We start from the raw sequence: 21,591 nt of genomic DNA, 5'->3' as shown, positions 1-21,591 counted from the left end.
TTTTTTTTTTTTTTTTTTAAATTAAATTAAATTACTCTCTCTCTCTCTCTCTCTCTCTCTCTACTGCAATTTCTGTCCCCCAAAAACCAACTTCTGCTTTTGGAATTGTGCAAACAATTGAACTGAATTGATTTGATTTTGATTTTTTTCTTTTTTGGTTGTTGCACTCATCAGGGATTGTGGAAAGCAGGTTTATCTCGGTATGTTTGGTTTGTTATTGGTTACTTTTAATTTTTTTTTTTAGGGGTGGGGGGTGGGTATATCATTCATTTCTGGCCTTCTAACAAAGATGTGATTTTTCTCCTCCCCATCAAATGAATTGGTTACAGGTGGATTCGATACGGCACATGCAGCTGCTCGGTGAGCACTCACTGTCTCCGCGCTTCTCTCTCTCTCTCCACCAGAACTGATTTTGTTGTTGTTGTTGTTGTTGTTCAGTGCTTACGATAGAGCGGCCATTAAATTTCGAGGAGTGGAAGCGGACATAAACTTCAGCATCGAAGATTACGAGGACGACTTAAAACAGGTCCTTTATTTTGGCTTTCCATCTTAATTATAACATATACATACATATATTAAGATTAAACTGAAACGTTATGTGATGATCGATGAACAGATGGGTAATCTAACAAAGGAGGAATTTGTGCATGTTCTTCGCCGACAAAGCACTGGGTTTCCCAGAGGAAGCTCCAAGTATAGAGGTGTAACACTTCACAAGTGTGGAAGATGGGAGGCTCGAATGGGCCAATTTCTTGGCAAAAAGTATTCCCCCACTTCCTCCATTTCCCTTCTTTTTTCCATCTCTTCTTTATATCCATACCCAATTTTTATTTTCCCCCAATTTTACAGGTATGTTTATCTGGGTTTGTTTGATACCGAGATCGAAGCCGCAAGGTCTGTTTTTATTTTCCCTTCCATCTCTCTGGACACAAGAAACCAGGAAAGAAGTTGCGTTTGATGTCGTTTATTCATTTTACAAATAAAAAATTTAATCCGATGATGATAACGATAGGGCTTATGATAAAGCTGCAATCAAGTGTAATGGCAAAGAAGCTGTCACCAATTTCGATCCCAGCATTTACGAGAGTGAGCTGAATCCGACAACTGGTAACACAAGAAAAAAACACACACACACACACGCAGACTATTGTTTTAACTTGTTGGAAATGAATGATTTTTTCTGTTTTGTTTTTTGAATTCACACTATAACAGACTCAACTACCAATTTAGCGGACCACAGTCTTGATTTGCGTCTGGGAAATTCAAGCTCAAAGCAAAATGACAGCCCAAATGGTTCCTTAGATCCGCACCATTCTTCTTCAGCTTCTCTACCGATGGAAGCTGATTGGCAACGTAGTCAAGGATTTAGGCCTCCGCAGGTTCTTTCAAATTTCCGTAAAATAATGTTTTTTTTTTTTCTCGTGGGAAATATGGGTGTTCACGAATTTGTGGCATGTGTATCATGCGCAGCTAAATTTGCTGCAAGAATCAAGCGGCGGAGGAGGTAGTGGAAACAAAAATTACAATAATGCACAGAGAGGAAATACTAATAGGTACCTGGAGAGTGAAACTATGCAGCTGCTAAGCCAAACACACATTCAGTCTCCAATTTCCTTTGAAATGCAAAGACATGGGCAGTTCAGGCGGCAGGCGGGTGGTGCAGATCAGCCCCACTCCCAGATATTGCTTCACAATCAAAATCATCCAACCTTCAATTATCAAGTACGTGTAATTAATAATTTAGAGAAGAAAGAAGTGTTGGTTTTTTAAATTTTGATGTGTTATTGTTGTTGAAGATTCAGTTTCCGGGCAGCAGTAATGGAGGCCGAATAATAGGAAGTGATCTATCACTATCTCTAAGTGATCATCAGAATCAAATTGTTGAATCGGGGCCATCGCAAGTTCTTACAACTGCTGCAGCATCATCAGGATTCTCTCCCCAGATTAGAGCTTCTAAGAATTGGCTGCACAAGAATGGGTTTCATTGTCTCATTAGACCCTCCTAATAAGTTCTACAAAATTTCTCTCCCCCGCACCCAGAAAAAAGAGTCAGTCATGTTTTAATTTTAATTTATTCTGTCCTGTCCGCTTCCCGACGAGAATCTAGAAAGAAAAAAGCGTAGTAGTAAAAGTTGAAGGTGGTGGTAATGGGTGGGAAAAAAAAGCTACAACTTTTCTGACCGAGCATTCATTGTGCCATTACCAATTCCCAATTCCTTAGACATTTGCTTTGTTTCGGCTATGTACTACTATATATTTACCCTATGTTCCAACGCTCATTTTTAGTAATTTGTACATATTTGTTTGAAAGAAGCGGCAAGGAAGGGGGCCTTCTTGTTGTAGCCTCATCAAATTGAATGATCATTTTCCGACGATTGTCATTTTCTTGTTATTGGGAGAGATTCCGTCCAGGGCGGGGCGGAGAGGGGGAGACAGGAAAAAAGGAAAAAGCAAAGAGAAAAATGTGAGTGAATGGGGGATATGAATAGTCGGCATCATAGTGTCCTTTGAATCAATTCTCCCTCAGCCAAAAGCAGTCAGACACTGCTATTATGACCACCACGGGTTCCTTTCATCCCTAAACCCCAAACCCCCGATCCCCTTTCCTTTCATGCACTCTGTTTTCCTTCCTGCCTTCACAGCTCAAAAATTTCATAAATACTCACTATCGACTTCCCTTGTATTATTAGTTTTGGTATTGAAATGACTGGGTTTATGATCTCCAGAAAGGCAATATACTCGTATTTAATCACCACCCAACAAACATTGGTCAAGTTTAGTTCTTTTTTTAATTAAAAGATAAACGATTCCAATCAATATAATATTGGTTGCAAATTTCGTCACTCGGACCGTCATCACTCATTATTTTAATCCATGCTGCCATTCTAATTTAGTCAACCAATGGATTTGAGATAATGAAATTAGAAGGGTACCAGATTCCACGCGTCTTTCATTCAACGGGTATGCACACCACACGCCACTTCCTCTGCAAAAACCCTGGGAGTATGAATGATTAGAGGAAGGTTTTAGCGCCGCGCCCTTGAATTATTGTCCCACACAGCGGTAGAGCACCGGGTAACGTAGCAAATGCCTGCATCTATGTGTGTGTGTGTATATATATATATATATATATATATATATATATATATATATATATATCTGAAACACAAACACAATCCCCATTGGGGAAATATTGGAATCTATATATTATATTAGAGTTGATCTGATCTGATTCGATTAGGTGGGGGAATAGAAAAGGGTTTGTGAAATTGCATTAATTAGAGTGTAGAAAAGGGATGGCATTGGCATTGGCATTGGCATTGAGTGCGTTACATCGCTTTCACGGTTCACACACAAATGGTTTCCTTTTTGTGAGACGGAAGGCTTCCGCAGATTTCCATTTATGGCATTTCATGCGCCTTCCGCTTCCCCATCCTCTCCCCTATAATTCACTCTGCTCTTTTTCCTCCCTTTCTCTCTATCTCTCACCTCTGCAAATGGTTTAGGGTTATAAAATTTAGAAAGATGAAGCAAGAGGGGATAGAGTGAATCCTTAAGTTTGTGCAATAAAACAATAAAAACAATAGATTTTGTGAAGAGAACTATGAAATGATGATGTGATAAAAGTGAATGGGTGTCATCTTATTCATATCAATTAGGGTTTGGATTGGACCACAAAGAAAGAAGAAGAAGAACAACTCTTTCTTTCCCATTCTAATGTCTCATGTTATTTTCTTTAATGCCTCATATCATAAGTCCTTTTCAACTTCTGAATTCATTTATAACCCTCTTTTCTAACCCCCTCCCTCTGTAAATATTACGGCCTAATAAACACTTTTAACTGCCTCATAACTTTCAAAATTGTCTTTTTCAATCCATCTTTCAGACATGATGGATATGTGTGCATGTGCGCATAACTACATGAATAGTACCAACATTATTTCTTTCTTCCAAGTGTTAATTAAATTTGAAGTGTATTATTGGTTTTAGAGGGAGGCAGAGCAGGGAAGGCCGTATTCCCATTGAACACAATCCCTAGATAATAATAATAATAACAATAATAATAGTAACAATGTGAGTATCCCAAGTTAAGTGAAGTGAAGTGAAGGGTTTCCTGTTTTGGAAAGTTGGGAGAGTGGGTTTGTTGAGATTTTGAAATTAGGGGCACTCGCTACTCACCTCACCTCTGGCTGTTGTGGCCCAACCAATGCCTTTTATTACATCCTTTAATAGGCTAAAAACATTTTATGTTAACCCGTATGCCCTATATTCAACCCTCTTGCCTCTACCTCCTAACATTATTACTCTCATAAACCTTCATGTTTATGATTTGTTTGTTGCTAATTAACCACTCCTCACAGTTTTCTCAAATCAAAACAGAGTTTTCCAAATTAAGGCAGTGGGAGTGAGAGGGTGCATTACGTAGCTTGTAGTTCTGGAAACTAATTTTTCATACTCATTGTTTGCCATTTAAGGTTATGCCCAATTTTCCCACACTCAAGGTTTGATCAAATCCAATTTGTTTTCCTCCAAAGGAAGGTTCTTGAATTCCCATCATCCTCAACTGTGGAAAAACATGGAAATTTTATGAGATTACCCACTCATTTCATGGAAGATTAATTAATGCTAAAAATGGAATGCTTTTAACGTCTTAATTTCTAATTTTTCCCAACCTGTTCTTATAAACCCAACTTTTCTTTTCTCAACTTTCTCATTTTAGAAGCAGCAAAGAAATCATGCCACTTCTCAGATACCCCTTTCAAATGGAATCGCTTCTTGCTAGCCATGGAACAAGTAATTTCAACATTAATTTACCAATAAATACTTATAGGAAATTAACTCTATCCACTTTCACACACACACACACACACACATATATGTGTATGTATGTATTAAAGAAACGTGTTGAAGCTGGCAAGCCAAAATTGAGTTTTAATGGTTCTTGACCCTTTGTGGGAGAAGGGGGAAAAAAAAAAAAAAGTCACGTCTGGACAAAATTCTTGACAGTTTACTAAATAGTTAGGCAAGAATGCGAAAAAAACGTTTATATTCAGAATGTGCCACAAACAAGGCAAATGCCAAATGACCACATACAAAGAGATAAGTAGGGACGACTTTTTATTAGCCATATCCTTAGAGTACAACAGTTAGTACAGGTCTGTATGAGGGATGTCCTTCAAGAGGAGGACCATTTACCACCATGTGCCTTTCTTATGCTTATGTTTGTCCCAAGCCTTATTGTCCATCCTACATGTCTATGTCTATGACAACTCCTTTATATTTTCATTATTTGTTTACTTTTGTGTCTTCATTTCATTTATGACTACTTTGGCAAGTTTGTGCTTGTCAAGTTTATCATAGTCATTCTACCTCATAATGTTATAGCTAATTGTCAAAGGTTCTTATTTAAATTATATGTTATCGATGTTATTGTTGTCTTTTATTGCATGCTAGCATGTAACACTTGCTTTCTTGAAATGCTTTCAAAATAACTTCTTCTAATTTCGTTTTCTATAGTTGTTTTTCAAGAACATGTAAAGTTATAAAAATAGACTCTTTTGTCATAGATAATTTAAGTTTGAGTTTGTTGACTTACTTGAGAGCTGAGCAAGGACTGCACAATCACTTTGTGGTCCTGAAAAGATGCGATTTTGACATCCTACATCACACAAATGTTTTGTCAATTAAGTTAGAGACATATTTTTCGTGTAAACCTACCGACATTAAAATGAGGTTCTTACTGTTACTGAATGGACGGACATATACATGCACTATATTCTTTACAGCAAACTTATTGTAGGGAGGCAAAGGGCAGCTTCCTTATTGGTCCGACATGGTGGATCTTAAGGCTGTCTCACGTGCTTGAAATAAATATTTCAAACCCGGCATGCTGAGCATGCCGCCTTTTCATAGAAGAGAGTTCTTGCTCAGCCAAAGGATTTCTGTAGCGTCTGCAGTTTATGACTGAACTTGTTTATCTTTCAATCATTGAGGATAGTAAACAACCAACTCACAGGAGCTGATCTCCTCTCTAGCGCCATTTCTTACCTTCTAGGTTCCAAAGACTCGCCAAGTTTTAGAAATCAAGCTCTACAGGAGCCCTATAAACCTGGAAAGAGTAAAGAGCAATACTTTTTCTTGGAGGCTCGGTGACCCAAGAAACCAAGGGAAATGTTTATACACCAAGGGAACTGTAAAAACGACCTGTGAATCATAGCTCAATACAATTCAATTGAATGCAAGAATAACGGAGTCACTTAAAGATCACGCGGCAGGCAATTACACGAATACTACAGAACGCAAGTGCATAACAAACAGATTTCGAAATGTTATTCTTCCCTAATAGTCCAAGACACTAGGGAAAACATGTAACCTTAGCTAAATCTCATCAAATTTTTCTTGGTTGATACAATTAAGTCTTTGCATTTTCTCAAATCTGCCACTTCCATGAATCTTCTACAAGAGAACTTGTGATTATATTTTGTGTGCATATAAAGGGTGCTAATTTCATTTGTTCCATTTTACATTTCTATAAACTAACGACATTGATCATAGGCTGACAGATTTTGTGAGCTGCTGCTTCTATACTTATACTTCCAAGTCCAGTTGGCTTCAACAAAGATCCAGCCTTGCATAGACGTACGTTGGGGAAACAACCGCCCTTCATTTTCCCAATAACCACTGGGGTATTCTAGTGGGAAAATCCCACCACCAATCAGCGATAGACTACACCAGCATCTATACCGAACTTAGAGACATCAGTATGACATTAATTACGATTATGTAAAAGCAACTCTTTAAAACTTACTAAGGAAGCCCTGCAGAGAAAATTGGGTCATCCATCTGGGGCATTCCCAGTGCCCCAGAATTATGCGAAAGTGGAAAAAAAAAAAAAAAACATAAAAAAACAACAGAATTACAGTTCACGATATAAGAACATTTAAATTGAATAGTTTGCATTTTCATTTTTTGAGTTTCCGGAATACCTGAAGTTTGAGTAAAGAAAAAAAATGGTAAGAAAGACTCCAAACTTGTGGATGAAGCACATTTTATGCTGTCTAGTGGGAGAGAAATAAGAAAATATTTTGAGACAAGTATGGTAATCTTGAGTGAGCTTGAAAAAGACACAAGTTGCTTACTTGTTTATGATGCACCAACATCAAATTCATTAATGTCATCCTCATTTACCAGTTTGGAAATAAGGGTTAGTAACAAATATAATAGTCTTTCTTTCTTTCTTGTAATTAGTCTTTTCCCTCCCTTTTGGGATTGCTTCGTCATTATCCTTTTAAATTGTACCCGTTTTTTTCTAAATATAGTTGTATCCTTTATCCAAAATAACAAGGGTGATGATAAATAGAGGGGGAAATCCTTCAAACATCCAAAATTATTGGTAATTATCAGTCGCAAAACCCCAGAAAGAAAACGTTGAAAGAGAGGAAGACTGTTTAATTTGTCCCTAACCTGTGATTCCAAACTCTCTTTAAACTGCAGCTAAAATGCTTCCTCCTGAAACAAAATAGAACGCTGTTCTCAATGCAAACTTTCTGAGAAACGAGTGAGACAGAATTAATTGATTAGATGGCATACATGCGGCCAGATGAAGATCAAATACAAAGAGCTCCCAAGTCATGTGGCAATCCATCAGATCCAGAGGACACTTCAACTTTAGCAGGTCCACCTTTCTTGCCCGTTTTCCTTTCCTTTCTAGTCTTCTTAGAGTCGATAGTTTTGTTCCTGTAACGAGAGCAGCTTCATATTATGGATACATTTTCCTTTAAATATTCAAATTTCATGTCTTCTCTTTTGATGCATGTGGGGGCGGAGATGACAAGTGGTATGATATACCCCATAAAAACATAAAAAGGTTGAGAATCATACACTATAAACTTGCCAGACGAACTGGCAGCCACTGATCCACAACAAGCTTTATATTTCTTTTTTGAACCACATGGGCAGACTTTATTCCTTGGGATCCTCTGATAAGGGAAAGGGAGAAATATAAGCAGCTACGACCACTGTACTAAAAATTTATAGCATTATGATATAAAAGAAGACCTTGTCGTCTGATTGAGAACTGCAGCTAATAGAATGTTTAGTGTTATGATTAGATGAATCGACTTTGTCGTGCTTCTCTTCTGTTCGCTCTTTCTCTTCTGTTCGATCTTCCAATTGCTTACAATCTTTTGTTTCATCGCTACCTGAATATTTGCAGAAATCTTGATAAATATTGAAGGAAAATTATAGAATTCAATGATAACAAAAATATTGAGCAAAAGGGTTGTCACTCCAAAAAAAGAAAAAAAGAAAAAAAATTCTGGCATTTTCTTCCGGCAGAGTGAGTGGCAGGTGAAAGGAAAAATGAGATGAAAAATTTTCCACCACCATTTATGTGATAGGCAAACTCAACTACGACATCTATTGAAAGTAACAAATTGAAGTTTTCTGAAGACAAAACTAACAGAGCCAATTCAATCCACTAAAGAAACATAAACAATAAGAGCATAAGACTGCAAACTCCAAACCAAGACTCGTCACTAAATTATCAGGGAAGCATCAGTGTTATCTGCATTCCACGTTTTTTTTTTTTTTTTTTTGTCACAAATTCCATGTTATTGGAGAGTAGATAACCACAGTTTTCTATGAGTGCATATCCCTCCCCAGAAGCTCAGGAAAAAAAAACCCACTTTCTCTTCCGCTTTTAATGTAGTGTGCACAAAATTTTCTAGAAAGGAAGAAANTTGTTAATCTGAAATTACCAAAAGAAGAATCTATATGACACAAAGTTGATTCAGTTGGCTCTTTGTGTTCTTCTGATGCTTGTTCTGCCACAAGAAACTCTATTGCAGCATCAATATCCCCATCGACTTGGACCAAAACCTGCCACCAAAAGAAAAGCACAACTCCTAACTAAATAGTAAATGCATTATAATAAAATCAATTATATGGACATGGGAAACCAATATTTAGCATGATGTAATCACCTTTTCAACTTCTCTAGAATTTTGACAACCACTACCTGCCATAACTAACTTGATATTTCCAAGACTAATAGCACTTTGACCTCTCTTTTGAGAACTCGTAGAGAAAACTTTTGCTTGAATTGAGCCTGAGGGAACAGTATCACCCTTCCACATCAAAACAATAAAATGGGCTGTTAATATATTACGAAAATGAGCAAAACTTCCACAAATAAATATATATTCAGGGAAAAAAGAAAAACAGAAACTGACTTTGATTGTAATTAGCCTGGCCGGGCCAGCACATGTGTCTTCCTTCAACCGCACACTATTGTAATGTTCCTCGTCGTGATAAGATCTTGGTAAAGTTTTCAATCCGAAGTAAAAAAAGGGGTAATGCATACCAAATCATTTTAAAATATTGGTAGATTTTAAACTCTAACAAGCAGATAGAGTGTTGTGATGATAAAAGAAACTAGAACCCTATGTACTTCAAAACTTTTTTCATCACGTTAACTCTCTTTCATACTTACTCTAATATCAAATAACAAAGTTTCTTCAATCATTTGCATTTCCATCTCATTTCGCACAACGCAGATCCGAAGAATTGACTGATTATAAACTAATGGTCTTATCATAAACTGCTGAATAGATCTACAAATTTATGATTGTATTTTGTAATTAGATACTTCAAGGCATATGTTTCCAAATATAATATATTTTAAGTTTACAATAAGAAGCTATTAGCATCTATTTTAAGGACATCTATTACCACTTACATAAATACAGCACCAAAAATATTGTACCTAATTAGCTTCATATTCAAATTTCTTCATACATATTCAGTCATTTATAAGAAAATTTGACGGCTAATGTACAATATAAATCAAACACTTACAAGTGGACCATACGAGCTTCTTGATCCTCGAAATTTCGTATGTACCAACGAGGTGATGACATCTATACATTTACAAGCAATCAGTAAACAATGGTCCTGGCCAACTAGTATTACATAATTCATGATATCCATGTAGTAGTAACGACAAGTCTATAGGTTTAAGTTGAGGGGCGGACAAACACAATAATTAAAGTCAACTAATACAAATTAATACACAAACACACACATTAGACGAAACCTAACCTTCAGGAATTTTCAGTTGATGTCTCATTGTTATCCTAATTTTGTATCACAAATATAAATACTAAAACATAATACCCAGCCGTTATGAGTTATAGTTTCAATACTCAAATACATGTCCTGTTAAAAAATTCGTAGTAGTTACAGGCTTAGCGCATGAAAAGCACCCTTTTGTTCTGCACTTCAACATAGTTAGCACTACATTGGTCATCATACTTGCTCAAAGAATTGAATGCAGACTTGGTTCTTCAATTTTGAAGATACCATGGAAAATTTCCGGAAAGAAACCATGGACGCAAAGGTTTGTAGAGAGTTCTCACCCGGTGAATGCATATATTACTATGAGTAACAAGAGAAGCAGCCTGCAATTCTAGATGTCCAGCCCAGGTACCATCCTTTTCCATGGACTCACAATATTCGTCAAATGGGACATCATCCTCAATAAATGGCTCAAATGTTCCACGGTTTTTCTGTTAATGACACAATACATATTATGATAAGAATATGTAGGAAGCTGGGGGGCGGGGGAGAGAGAGAGAGAGATAGTAGACAAATCCAATGAAACAAGTTTGCGACTTTACGTGAATGCAAGTGATATTTGCCAAATTGAAGCATAATTGGATGACAATATAGAATCTACTGCAGATAGAGAATTAATCCACGGAAATTTTGCAAGGAATTAATAACAAAATCATGGATGGCAGACCAAATAAAAAATTCCACATTTTTTGTAATCTAGACACAGTGTACGGAGCAGTGCATAAGGGATACTAACATATTGTAGTTACTATAGGTTCAAAAATAATGTGTACTAGGTAAAATTTATACACATTATAAGAAACTATGGTTAAGTACAATGCCAGAGTTAGTATGAGAAGCTAGTTCCTGATACATACTAAAATATATTGTACGACCATCTTCCGGTACTTTTCGTGTTCCTCTTGATCCCCTTCTAACTGATCTGCAAGGGCCCTGCAACTTATTGAGATTATACAAGAGTAACTTTAAAAAAAACATAAGCCAAATAGAAAATCTCTTGAAAATATGAGCATTAGACAAGTCAGTTGATAAGCATGCAGACCATTTGAAACAAAAATGAACGAAAATCTCATAAGCTTAGAGTTATATGCATTATGCAGTATATAAATATATTGATTGAAAGAAGAGTACAAATGGAACCACCAAGGAAATATGACATCTCCCAGGCCCTATCCTCAGGCAATTACTAGCAATATATGGTTCTCAACGAGAATAAGATGCATTCATCTAATCATTCCTGACCTGAAAAAACAATTACCATCTGCGGTCACTTGTACAATTTTGAGGTTCAACAAGTCAAGCTGAGCACGAAACTGAGAAATATCAGGTGACTTTCCAGGCTTTTTGTTCTGCCAATCAAAACCGTTTTCAGGGAACAACTAGTATTAGAGGAAATTCTGATCATCTAGCTTAATATCAAGTTCGAGGCATGCATTAGCAGAGAATGTAATGTATAGTGTGAACATATTAATCTACCACTTCGTTGCACTGAAGCTTACTGGACATGTCCGGAGAAAGGGAAGTTGGCTAGTCTCCAGCCATCAACTAATGTTACCTTTTACCTCGGAAGTATGTTGCAAAGACATATTCTTCCCTTTAAATAACCCAAAACTTCTTGCTAAGCAACAAACTTTGTGTGTGCGTTTGTGTGTATATATATAGCATTGCAACTGTAAGGATAGAGATTCGACCTTTGACTTTTAGAGAAGATTGCTAGTGACTTAACCACTGAATTATGCTCATTTGACTAAACCTAAAAGCTACTACTAAACAACTACTTCTAAACAAACCAATAATTGTTAAATTACCCGACCCAATGAAATCTGGCCTACAAATTAGAGTATATTTAATCTTTTTCATATATTCTTTAACACTCCGCAAACAAACAAAACTCAGAAATACTATCAAATAAGATTAGGTTGACATTGCAGGATATTTGAATTCTAAAGTCCGGGCTCTGATTCTGCAGTACAGCATCATTAAACCCAAATGATAAGTTATGATATTTTTAAGCAATCACTGAGCTTTAACAATGATAAAACTGATATGTAGCATAATAGTCATGAAGCTAGTTCAGAAAAATTGGGGTAAATTCAACCCCAACGATAACTTAGGATGAGCCAGCATAAGCACACAATTGGGCGTTGCATTAGGGAGGTAAGAGCTTAAACAAGAAAATAAGGGTTGTCGTTGTGCACAATGTAAGAAGGCGTAGAGTTGAGAAACGAGAGATAGAAGGAATTACTTGCGGGCGTCGCTTAGAATTGGACTTTTGGTGCTTAGTTTTAACCATTCCCACAAAATCCTGAACAACGCTTTCCGCAGCTTGAGGACTCACAGCAACGGCTGTGTTTTGGTTGTGTTGGATATCAAAAGACTTGGCTCAGGCTGCGGCCTATGTTTCAAGAATTGTTCGTTACTGAGCCTGACTTGCGCGCCGCTGTTCAAACGGAGATACCCCGATCCCTCCCGTTTCTTAGTTCGCTACAATAACAGAGTCCCGCACATATGATATTATCATGATTTGATATATTAGGGATTTCGATATCGTATAATAATTTATTAATTTATGTAAGTAAATGATTATTTTACAACATTATATGATTTCTGATAATATACAATCACAAATGGATTAGACAAGAATTAAATATAATTATAAATTGTAAGTTTTAAGTATTTTCTAATAAAATTTAACAATTAATTCTGATAAAAAAAATCGCAATTAAATTGTTACCATTTTTAAAATAACCTTAATAAACTAAAATGTTAAAATTTTAAAGTATATGGCATTCATTTCTATTTTATGAAAATTAAATCGACGAAATTGATTAAATTATTTTGTTAAAAACATTTTCTAAGAAAGAAAGGATGTCAATAAATAAAACATGACAAGGTGCGAATAGGCAAAAGGATGTCGTGTTTTCTCTACGATCGGGTCCACAGAAAGTATTACCGTCTCTATCAAGTATACATCGAATCGACATTCAAACACAGGTGAGTTCCCAGTCTCGTTACTATTTGATCCTAGGGCTCTTATTAATATTACAGGACTCCAATTTGATGAATTTCGGTTTGTGATTTGATTGGTGGGCCTTCACTTTGAGAAAATGGTATGTTCCCAAGGTATTAAATTGCACACGTATAGATGTTGTGGGATTGTTTTATGGATTTTTTGTCTTTGAGGAAAAATATAAATAAATAGTTCCTTTTATGAGATACAAATATATATAGAAGATTTAAAATAAGAGTTTAAGAAAACACAAATGGAATAATCTAATTAATTACGATGAATTGTGTCACCTACATTTTACTATTTTAGTTATAACGATATCGAGCGTACGTATTGGATTAGAGTGTGTGGTGGTACTCATTATGCCATACTCCATGGGGATGGGCTCAGATAAGTGTTGTGGATTCCATTGTTTCTAAAGTGGATGAAGCGTAGAAATTAGAGGAGGCATGGAGGAAATGTATGCTTGTCCTTCCTTGCTACGAAGATGAGACAGTAAAAAATGGGAAATTTGGGAATTGATTAAATTAAATCTAAATTCATTGTATCTCCCATCCCATGATTCTTTAAATTTTATTATTATTATTATTCAATACTAACAAGTAAAATGGGAAACACAGATTATGGAGAAGAGTTAATTAATTGTGAATTAGATGAAAATTAGATGGTGGGGGTCACGTGCGAGGGACAGAAGCAGACATAGCTGGGGAAAGAATAGAATAATAATAAAAGAGATTACTGTACCATCATTGACCCTCCAATCACAATTCGTTTACTGACAATTTTCAGACCACGCTGCTCAAACCCCCATCCTCCTTCTCACGCCCTATCTACGCGCGTCTTCTACACCTTTCATAAACGCATTAAATAACCACCTTGTCTTCAGTGCTTGAATTGTATTTAAGTTTAAACATGTTTTATATTTAGGATTTAATAGCTTCTTAAATCTCTTCAATATTTTCTTAATTAAAATTTGGAGAATCCTCATTCATTCACTTTCATTTTAATAGGAATTTATAAAGTTCAAAAATTGTTCAATACCGCTAAATATAAAATTAAAAAGTTTATAATATGCCCAATATATTTAATATTCAAAAACCTATTGACACATAAAAACTAATTACATTAAATCAATTAAACTAGTAATTTAGTTTTACTTTTTTTTTAAAATAAAAATTATATTCTTAATTTTTAAATTTTCAAACTTTCAAAATCTATCAAAAATAGAAAAATATAATCATTTTAGTTCTTATATCTATTTTACTCTCAATTGATTAATAACACTCTTGGATGTGAACTTGTAATTTTTATAATATAATTATGTAAGAATTATTAACTTTAAATATAATTTAATTAATTTTATAGATATATCATCTATTAAAAGATTAGAGATTTAATCTGTAATAATAAAATATGCCTTAAAATTTTGAAGTTCAAACCACTAAATCAATGAAAAATGAAATTATGTTAAAAGGTTTAATTTAAATAGACCTGGAAGTAAGATTTTAAGGGGGAAAACAGCGTAACCCGCCAAGTAGTTCCGGGCAGAAAAGTGGCGGAGAGATTGCAGGATACAACGCCGAGCAACGGAGCGGACGATGTTCAACAAACCCAATACCCAACCTAAAATGACAATTTAGAGCGCTACCGTGCTTCGCTTCCTATCCCTCTAAAATGGACCATTCCATTTCCAACAATTGCGATCAAAATGCATGTTCTTCTTCGACGTGGACTCTCCCCGCCACCGCCACCGCCACCGCCGCCGTCTCCTCTTCTTCCCCTCCCGATGAAATCTCTCTGTTTCTGCAACAAATGTTGCTACGTTCCTCTTCCGCCGCTCCCCACTCCTCTCTCCTCTTTTCCTCTCCTTCTCCCTCCATCTTCTCAGAGCTCACCTGCAACATTAGAGCCTTCACCCCTCCAACCCATAACATTTCCCCTCCTTACGGGCCGCCTAATGCAGTTCCTGAAGAGATCTCCCCCGTCGATGCCTCAGAACAATTTGCAAATTTCTCATATTCCGGTGTAGTACATGATCCCTTGCGCTCTTGTCCCACACCCGCTCCACCCAATGCGTCTTCTGTACATGTCGGAGCTAGTGATCACTATGAAAACGATGAGTTTGAATGCGAAAGTGAGGTACAAACTTCATTCCACTCGTGGGTTCTGTTTTTACATTCCTTTTTTTCCCTTCTGAGGCTTGAGCTGGTGGGAATGGGAATGGGAATGGGACCTTCTTATCCACACCTTGTGTTTGTGTAAATGCGTAGTAGGGTCTGGAGGCATTGGTTGAAGACCTGCCTACGAAGCCCAATCCTCGCAGTTCTTCCAAGAGAAGCAGAGCCGCCGAAGTTCATAATTTGTCTGAAAAGGTACTTCTCTTTCCTTTTATTTTGCTTTCGAAACGTTATTATCTTTGTTTTTTTATTTTGATCCTTTCCTGAGCAGAGAAGAAGGAGCAGAATTAATGAGAAAATGAAGGCCTTGCAAAATCTGGTCCCCAATTCTAACAAGGTAACACACAATTGAATTCCAAATTTTGTTGCTGTTTGGTTTTGATTTCTTCCCTTTTTTTGAGCTCTGTTCGTTCAAGTGCAACAGACTGACAAGGCCTCGATGCTGGACGATGCAATCGAATATCTCAAGCAGCTTCAACTTCAACTTCAGGTGGGTGGGTGTATTTTCCAATTATTCTTAGATCGTTACATTCTCCAAGTTCATTTCTGGGTTTATTCACATCAATCAGATGCTGTTGATGAGACATGACTTGAGTTTGCATCCTATGAACTTGCCTGGAAGTTTGCAATATCTCCAACTTTCCCCCATGAGAATGGACTTTGGTGAAGGAAGCAGGTCACTTTCCTCTGACCAAGAGAGACCCAACCAGATCTTTCTCAGTTTGCCTGACCAAAAGGCTGCCTCCATCCATCCTTTCATGTCAGACATTGGAAGAACTAATCCACAAACTCCATTTGAATTGGCCCCGCCCATCCAGACTCACCTAGTTCCCTTTTACTTGAGTGGGTCCCCCAAGTCCAAGGTAACTCCCCAATAATTCATAGGTTGGTTTTGTTAGTACAAGGTCGAAAGCAGAAGTATAATCAATATTTCAAGTCCCTTCTCAAAAAAAAACTAGAAACTGACAATGCTTGAGCTTTCCATGTTGCATTTGAAGGAGATTTGCAGAGAAGCACTGCGAGATCACCAAGTGAATGCGATCGGCCAATCGGAGACAACTCCCTTCCGTGAGTAATTTGATCTACCAACCTTCTACAATATTCCATTTCCATGACTCATTCCGATGATTTCATGAGAATGGTTAAATCAACTAGAATCAACAAAACAAGATTATCCTTCATTTTGTTTGTTGCAGTGTCATGCCCCACTAACATTCCAGCGCCTCCTGATTTAGAAGAACTACAGAATGGCGTCTCATTGGAACCGTGCATCATTGAAGAAAATCGGTCAGGTATGCTTCTAAATTACACTCCAGAGCACAGTCTTTGTATTCCCTTCCCTTCTTAATGGGTAGAATTCAACTCCTTTTTTGTTTCTCTGCCATTTTTCTGTACTTTTGGTTCACATATCAGCATCAACACAGGCAGAGCAACTGAAACAACAGAGCTGCAATGATCAAGAATGTTGACATTTTCTGTCGCCCTTTATATATTATTATTCTCTTCAAATTATTCTCTTGCATTTGACAAATCACTCTGAAAATGGGGAAAAGTTGTTGCATAGAGCTGGCTAATTAAGGAGAGGATCTGCCTAGTTTTCTCTTGTACAAATCTGACTCATTTTTCTCCGGCGTTGATTCGTTTTTCTCATCCATCTTTTGGGGTTTAGCCACGTTTCTTGTTTCTAATTTATGTATTTGACTCGGTATTCAGATTAGTTAATGGTACTTTGACCCCTTGTTTATTTTTGGGTTAAGAAGCTATGAGACAACACATATAGCACGACACGTCATATTTGTCTATTTGATATATGATGCAAATGTATATTATTTTTATACTACATAAAACCTGAGTTTATCCATGAAAATTTATTATTTATGTCATATTTGTCTATTTGATATTATGATGCATGTATAACAAGTGTTGACTCAGTTTGACCTCGTGCAACTGTTTCTAACACATTTATTGCACTAGTAAGAATTTGATACATGTCCAGAAAATGTTGCAGTGTCCAAATGTTCGACACGTATGTGATATGAACACACTAATCAAACTAAAATGTCAGTTTTAGAGTATATAGTTCTTTTGCGACTGTTTTGTTCAAGTTTCCGTTTTGAAAAGCTATCAATCATAGTTGGTTTTAAAATATTTCAACGATTGTTGATTCCAACCCCTCTAATTTGGATTTAAGGTACCGTAATGCTGCAATTAAGAGAATACTTTTAACACCCAGTCAAGCATAGAATCTACCTTTGACAAACAATATCTTGGATGGATTAAAGATGACGATTTTAGAACAATTCTAAATAATTAAATTTTAAAAAGAAACTCCGATATTCACTTTAAAAAAAACTATGTTCTAAAAGGTTATAAAACAGTAAAGAAGAGATCAAAATAAATTTAGGTGAAAATGTTAATGGCTTAGTTAATCTTCATAAAATCTAGGTTGAGAATATTTTGTTAAAATATCATCCAATAAATGTATGCTAAAAATTTATAATTGGGTCGGGAAGAATTTAGAAGTGGGCTGGAGCAGATGACCAATGATGAGAGGGTGATCCATACTTGGCAACTCGTGGTCTCGGGTTTACTATTTAGGGAAAGGGAATTGGATCCGGTTTCTTACTGTCCATAACCACTCAAATCAATATTCCTGGCGTGGAGCTTCAGCCTGAAATTTACGAGTTGAAGGAGTGCCATTTCTCACATGGCGTTGGCGTTGGCGTTGGCAGGGCAGGGTTTGATGATGATGGATGGTGTTTGTAAAGAAGATCTCTGTGCCCGCGTAAATTTAGTGAGAAGCCCAAGAACAAACCAAATTGGGACTCTGATTTTATCGATTCCAAAAGGTCCCATCATGCCAGCTGCTTCTTACTCCCAATTCTCTCTCTCTCTCTCTCTTTCTCTCTCCCTTCCTTTACTCATCATCCCTCTCTTTCACTGCCTCTCGTCTCTTCCAACTCTGATGTCACCACCGACTATAAATTTATCCCTTCGATTCTTTTCGTTTAGGGCGGGTGTGTAGAAGGAGCTGTGTTTCTTTCCTGCCGATGATAATCGGACTGATTGAATGAATGTCTGACCACAAATCAGGCTCCATGACCGACCAGCTCTCCAAGCAGACTTCTATTTTTGGCCTACGCTTGTGGGTTGTTCTTGGGGTTTGTGTAGGAGCAGCTTTCGTGCTCTTTCTGTTTCTTATTTCTCTTTGGATCGCCTCTAAACGCTCTCGCAAGAACATTTCTCACAAACCCACAATTCCAATCGTCTCCAAAGAAATCCAAGAGATCAGAATCGAGCAGCCCCTCGCTCAAAACCAAGAAAATAAGCCTAGTAGTAGAGCCCATTTTCAGGTCGAGCCGGAAGTAATCCCCGGAGTTGAGCGCCAAGCGTTGCTTTCGTTGCCTCAGGACGAAGAGCGAGTGAACAGGATTCATATTGAGATCGGGAAGGATCATAGGATTTCATATCCTGAGCGCCTAGGTCGGTCGTCTTCCTCGCACGGCAGTGGAGAGGGCCGATGTGGTGGTGATCAGTTGCCTATGGTGGTGCCTGAAGTTTCCCATTTGGGTTGGGGGCATTGGTACACTCTCAGAGAGCTCGAAGCTTCCACTAACGGCTTCGCCCCCGATAATGTAATCGGTGAGGGTGGGTATGGAATTGTTTATCATGGCATATTGGAGGATGGAACTCAGGTTGCTGTTAAGAATTTACTAAACAATAGGTACTATTTTTTCATATATTTCTTCAACCTTGATTTCCTCTGCCTTAGTGCGTGGATTGGGACTTGCATTAAAGAATCATTAATTTCGTAGGGGACAAGCCGAGAAGGAGTTTAAAGTTGAAGTTGAAGCAATTGGACGAGTCAGACACAAGAACCTAGTTAGATTACTTGGATACTGTGCTGAAGGTGCTCACAGGTACTCTGTTTCTTTCCCCCAAATACCTTTGCGGCTTTTTCTTTAAAAACTTGCCTGCGGTTCTAAAGAAGAAACTTCACTTATTCCATTACTTTCATTGTATGCTTGCATTTAATCTTTGAATGTTGAGCAATAAAATCTGCCTTTTCTTCTCCATGTGATGTGATAGGATGCTTGTATATGAGTACATAAATAATGGAAACTTGGAACAATGGCTTCATGGGGATGTGGGATCTTTCAGCCCTCTTACCTGGGAGATTAGAATGAATATCATTCTTGGAACCGCTAAAGGGTATTGTCTAGCTTCAATTCAATGTAGAAGCTTGAGTTTTCTCCATCCCCCAGCCCCGGCCTGCATTACCTTCTTGGCATTAATGTGTTATAACTTGCATATGTAGGCTAGCTTATCTTCACGAAGGATTGGAACCAAAGGTTGTTCACCGGGATATCAAATCAAGCAATATATTACTCGATAAGCAATGGAATTCCAAGGTTTCAGATTTTGGGCTTGCAAAGCTACTATGCTCTGATAATAGCTATATCACAACTCGAGTCATGGGAACATTTGGGTGCGTACATGTATATCATTTGATGTTTCTATATACGTTCTTGTGGGTATCTCATGTGTGAATTTAGATTTTGTAATGGGATTTATGCTACTTTCCAGCTATGTAGCGCCAGAATATGCAAGTACGGGGATGCTAAATGAAAGAAGTGATGTGTATAGTTTTGGAATACTCGTTATGGAAATAATCTCAGGAAGGAGCCCTGTCGATTATGGTCGTCCTCCAGATGAGGTATGCTCCATACTTTGAAGAAAAATCATATTAAGCGCTGTATATACCACCATTCTTCAGATCTCCCTTTTTTCCTTTTCGTTCGATTATGAGTTTGCAGAGGTTAAAATTTACAGGTACACTTGATCGATTGGCTTAAGAGATTGGTTAGTAACCGTAACCCGGAGGGCGTATTGGATCCAAAGCTTTCTGAAAAGCCTACTTCAAGAGCATTAAAGCGGGCTCTTCTTGTTGCATTACGCTGTGTGGACCCAAATGCTCAGAAGCGGCCAAAAATGGGACACATTATTCATATGCTTGAAGCTGAAGAGGCTACCTTAAAAGGGGTATGAAACAAAGTTTACTTGAAGTTCATTTATTGTTCTATATATATATATCTTGGATAGGTTTATTAATAGGAGTTAGGAGTTGCAGAATGCCATGACACGCATAATCAATGGATCGATCTACTCTCAGCTTCAGATAATGAATGAAAACATAATGCTGAAGTGGCAAGTATTTAATTTGAGCAAACCATCACCAATATGCTAAGGGAATCTTAATCCCAAGTTTTCAAGATACAAATGTACTAGTCATTTACCTCACTTTTTCAGGCTAGTCACCATTCATACTGCAAATGGTTTTCCCTCATAAGAGTTCGTTAGTTCCCGAGTAAGTTTCGATAGGATCGATCCTTGCTTCTTGTGCTTTCCAACGAGACTGCAAATGGGATATGCTGAATCATAGAACCTCTAGTTCATTGAATACTCCATTTATCTTTTCCAACTTCTCGAAGTTTGTCTCATATTGATCGTTAAACCAAGCCTGAAATGTTGTCTTAGGATCGCAAAACTGGAAAGAACCCAGAGAACTCGCATGCAGACAATGTCAAGGATGGTTTAAGTGAAAGGCAGGCGATAGAATTAGGCGAAACCAACGTGGATGAACAACGAGCTACGTGAATAATTTCAGCACAAGTAGCAGTCAACTTTTCCAGCTTGGGACACACCCGAATAGTCATTCGCAGCTATTACGCCGGGTCCTCCATTTAGAAGCTGCCCTACGCGGCCACAACAATGTCAATCACAATATGTATAGTTCATTTTTGCTGTCAATAGGCTTCTATTGCCAGTCCTCATACCACTGAAGATAAAATCAATTCATGTCTCTGTCAAGGCCCCTCCGAAGACGGTCTTCGGGAATGAGGTATATTATTATTTTCTTACATTGTTCGTTCCATTCCCTCACTGTTCAATATCATACATTTGAAAATAATAGGAAAAAGGTTCAACTAGAGCATCCACACCCTATTCATAAACATTAATTTCAATTTATTGCTTATAAAGTTGTATCCAGTTTGTCAACAATGTACGCTTATGTAAACAGTTTCCTGATTGGGCCTAATAAATTATGGGGTCCCTTTTGTTCCATGTGCCATGAATTTTCCACGTCTTCACCCAGGAAAGGGTAGCAAAGCTCTAGCATTGATATCAACTTGACACAGCTATGTATAGTCTCTCTAAAAACCTGTGGGTGATGAAAGTTGGCCCGTTTCTACATCGAAATGAATG

General features: G+C 37.3%; 4 protein-coding genes and 1 long non-coding RNA gene across 15 annotated transcripts in view; 3 read left to right on the top strand and 2 right to left on the bottom strand.

Annotated features, from left to right (window-relative positions):
* LOC111477880 overlaps window positions 1–323 on the bottom strand; it is a 15,599-nt gene extending 15,276 nt beyond the window's left edge. Inside the window, exon 1 of the long non-coding RNA XR_002717364.1 lies at window positions 36–323. This is a non-coding gene — a long non-coding RNA (uncharacterized LOC111477880). The remainder of the gene's footprint in view (window positions 1–35) is intronic.
* Window positions 1–2,380, top strand: part of LOC111477869 (AP2-like ethylene-responsive transcription factor TOE3) — a 3,228-nt gene extending 848 nt beyond the window's left edge. Inside the window, exons 2-10 of one of the 3 annotated variants that reach the window (XM_023121815.1) lie at window positions 175–200; window positions 330–360; window positions 439–526; window positions 617–762; window positions 850–894; window positions 1,013–1,086; window positions 1,213–1,379; window positions 1,471–1,722; window positions 1,797–2,380. In XM_023121815.1, the coding sequence (XP_022977583.1) occupies window positions 175–200; window positions 330–360; window positions 439–526; window positions 617–762; window positions 850–894; window positions 1,013–1,086; window positions 1,213–1,379; window positions 1,471–1,722; window positions 1,797–2,006 (1,039 nt within the window). In that variant the 3' untranslated portion in view covers window positions 2,007–2,380. Of the gene's footprint in view, window positions 1–174; window positions 201–329; window positions 361–438; window positions 527–616; window positions 763–849; window positions 895–1,012; window positions 1,108–1,212; window positions 1,380–1,470; window positions 1,723–1,796 lie in introns of all 3 variants that reach the window. The other 2 variants (XM_023121813.1, XM_023121814.1) reach the window with 2 other exon arrangements.
* Window positions 2,381–3,190: 810 nt separating this feature from the next.
* Window positions 3,191–12,637, bottom strand: LOC111477872. Of its 7 annotated transcripts, XM_023121819.1 has the most exons (16): window positions 12,383–12,637; window positions 11,380–11,486; window positions 10,995–11,076; window positions 10,419–10,568; window positions 9,859–9,920; window positions 9,234–9,318; window positions 8,985–9,128; window positions 8,760–8,880; window positions 8,059–8,201; window positions 7,882–7,979; window positions 7,591–7,737; window positions 7,465–7,509; window positions 6,049–6,204; window positions 5,742–5,951; window positions 5,597–5,659; window positions 3,191–3,491 (listed from the first exon to the last, which is right to left on the bottom strand). In XM_023121819.1, exons 1-11 carry the CDS (start codon window positions 12,428–12,430, stop codon window positions 7,608–7,610), a joined length of 1,170 nt encoding a protein of 389 aa, XP_022977587.1. In that variant the 5' UTR covers window positions 12,431–12,637; the 3' UTR covers window positions 3,191–3,491; window positions 5,597–5,659; window positions 5,742–5,951; window positions 6,049–6,204; window positions 7,465–7,509; window positions 7,591–7,607. The 7 variants fall into 7 exon arrangements, with proteins under 7 accessions (XP_022977587.1, XP_022977586.1, XP_022977585.1 ...); XM_023121818.1 differs by lacking the exon at window positions 3,191–3,491 and having other exon boundaries at window positions 5,407–5,659; XM_023121817.1 differs by lacking the exons at window positions 3,191–3,491; window positions 5,597–5,659; window positions 5,742–5,951; window positions 6,049–6,204 and adding an exon at window positions 6,309–6,738.
* A 2,039-nt stretch (window positions 12,638–14,676) lies between these two features.
* LOC111477588 (transcription factor SPATULA-like) lies at window positions 14,677–17,121 on the top strand. Of its 2 annotated transcripts, none has more exons than XM_023121438.1 (8): window positions 14,677–15,286; window positions 15,421–15,519; window positions 15,596–15,661; window positions 15,749–15,814; window positions 15,894–16,187; window positions 16,326–16,392; window positions 16,521–16,616; window positions 16,738–17,121. In XM_023121438.1, exons 1-8 carry the CDS (start codon window positions 14,822–14,824, stop codon window positions 16,791–16,793), a joined length of 1,209 nt encoding a protein of 402 aa, XP_022977206.1. In that variant the 5' UTR covers window positions 14,677–14,821; the 3' UTR covers window positions 16,794–17,121. The 2 variants fall into 2 exon arrangements, with proteins under 2 accessions (XP_022977206.1, XP_022977205.1); XM_023121437.1 differs by having other exon boundaries at window positions 16,323–16,392.
* Window positions 17,122–18,054: 933 nt separating this feature from the next.
* LOC111477586 (probable serine/threonine-protein kinase At1g01540) lies at window positions 18,055–21,457 on the top strand. Of its 2 annotated transcripts, XM_023121434.1 has the most exons (7): window positions 18,065–19,048; window positions 19,140–19,244; window positions 19,414–19,536; window positions 19,643–19,813; window positions 19,912–20,041; window positions 20,158–20,367; window positions 20,863–21,457. In XM_023121434.1, the coding sequence occupies exons 1-7, from the start codon at window positions 18,399–18,401 to the stop codon at window positions 20,980–20,982; spliced, it is 1,509 nt and encodes a 502-aa protein (XP_022977202.1). In that variant the 5' UTR covers window positions 18,065–18,398; the 3' UTR covers window positions 20,983–21,457. The 2 variants fall into 2 exon arrangements, with proteins under 2 accessions (XP_022977203.1, XP_022977202.1); XM_023121435.1 differs by lacking the exon at window positions 20,863–21,457 and having other exon boundaries at window positions 18,055–19,048; window positions 20,142–20,310.
* The last annotated feature ends 134 nt before the right edge of the window (window positions 21,458–21,591 follow it).

This window comes from Cucurbita maxima, unplaced genomic scaffold, assembly GCF_002738345.1.
Source record: "Cucurbita maxima cultivar Rimu unplaced genomic scaffold, Cmax_1.0 Cma_Scf00004, whole genome shotgun sequence".
Lineage (NCBI taxonomy): Eukaryota > Viridiplantae > Streptophyta > Magnoliopsida > Cucurbitales > Cucurbitaceae > Cucurbita > Cucurbita maxima.
Note: the sequence above shows the minus strand (reverse complement) of the source record. Positions and strands in the feature narration are given on the sequence as shown.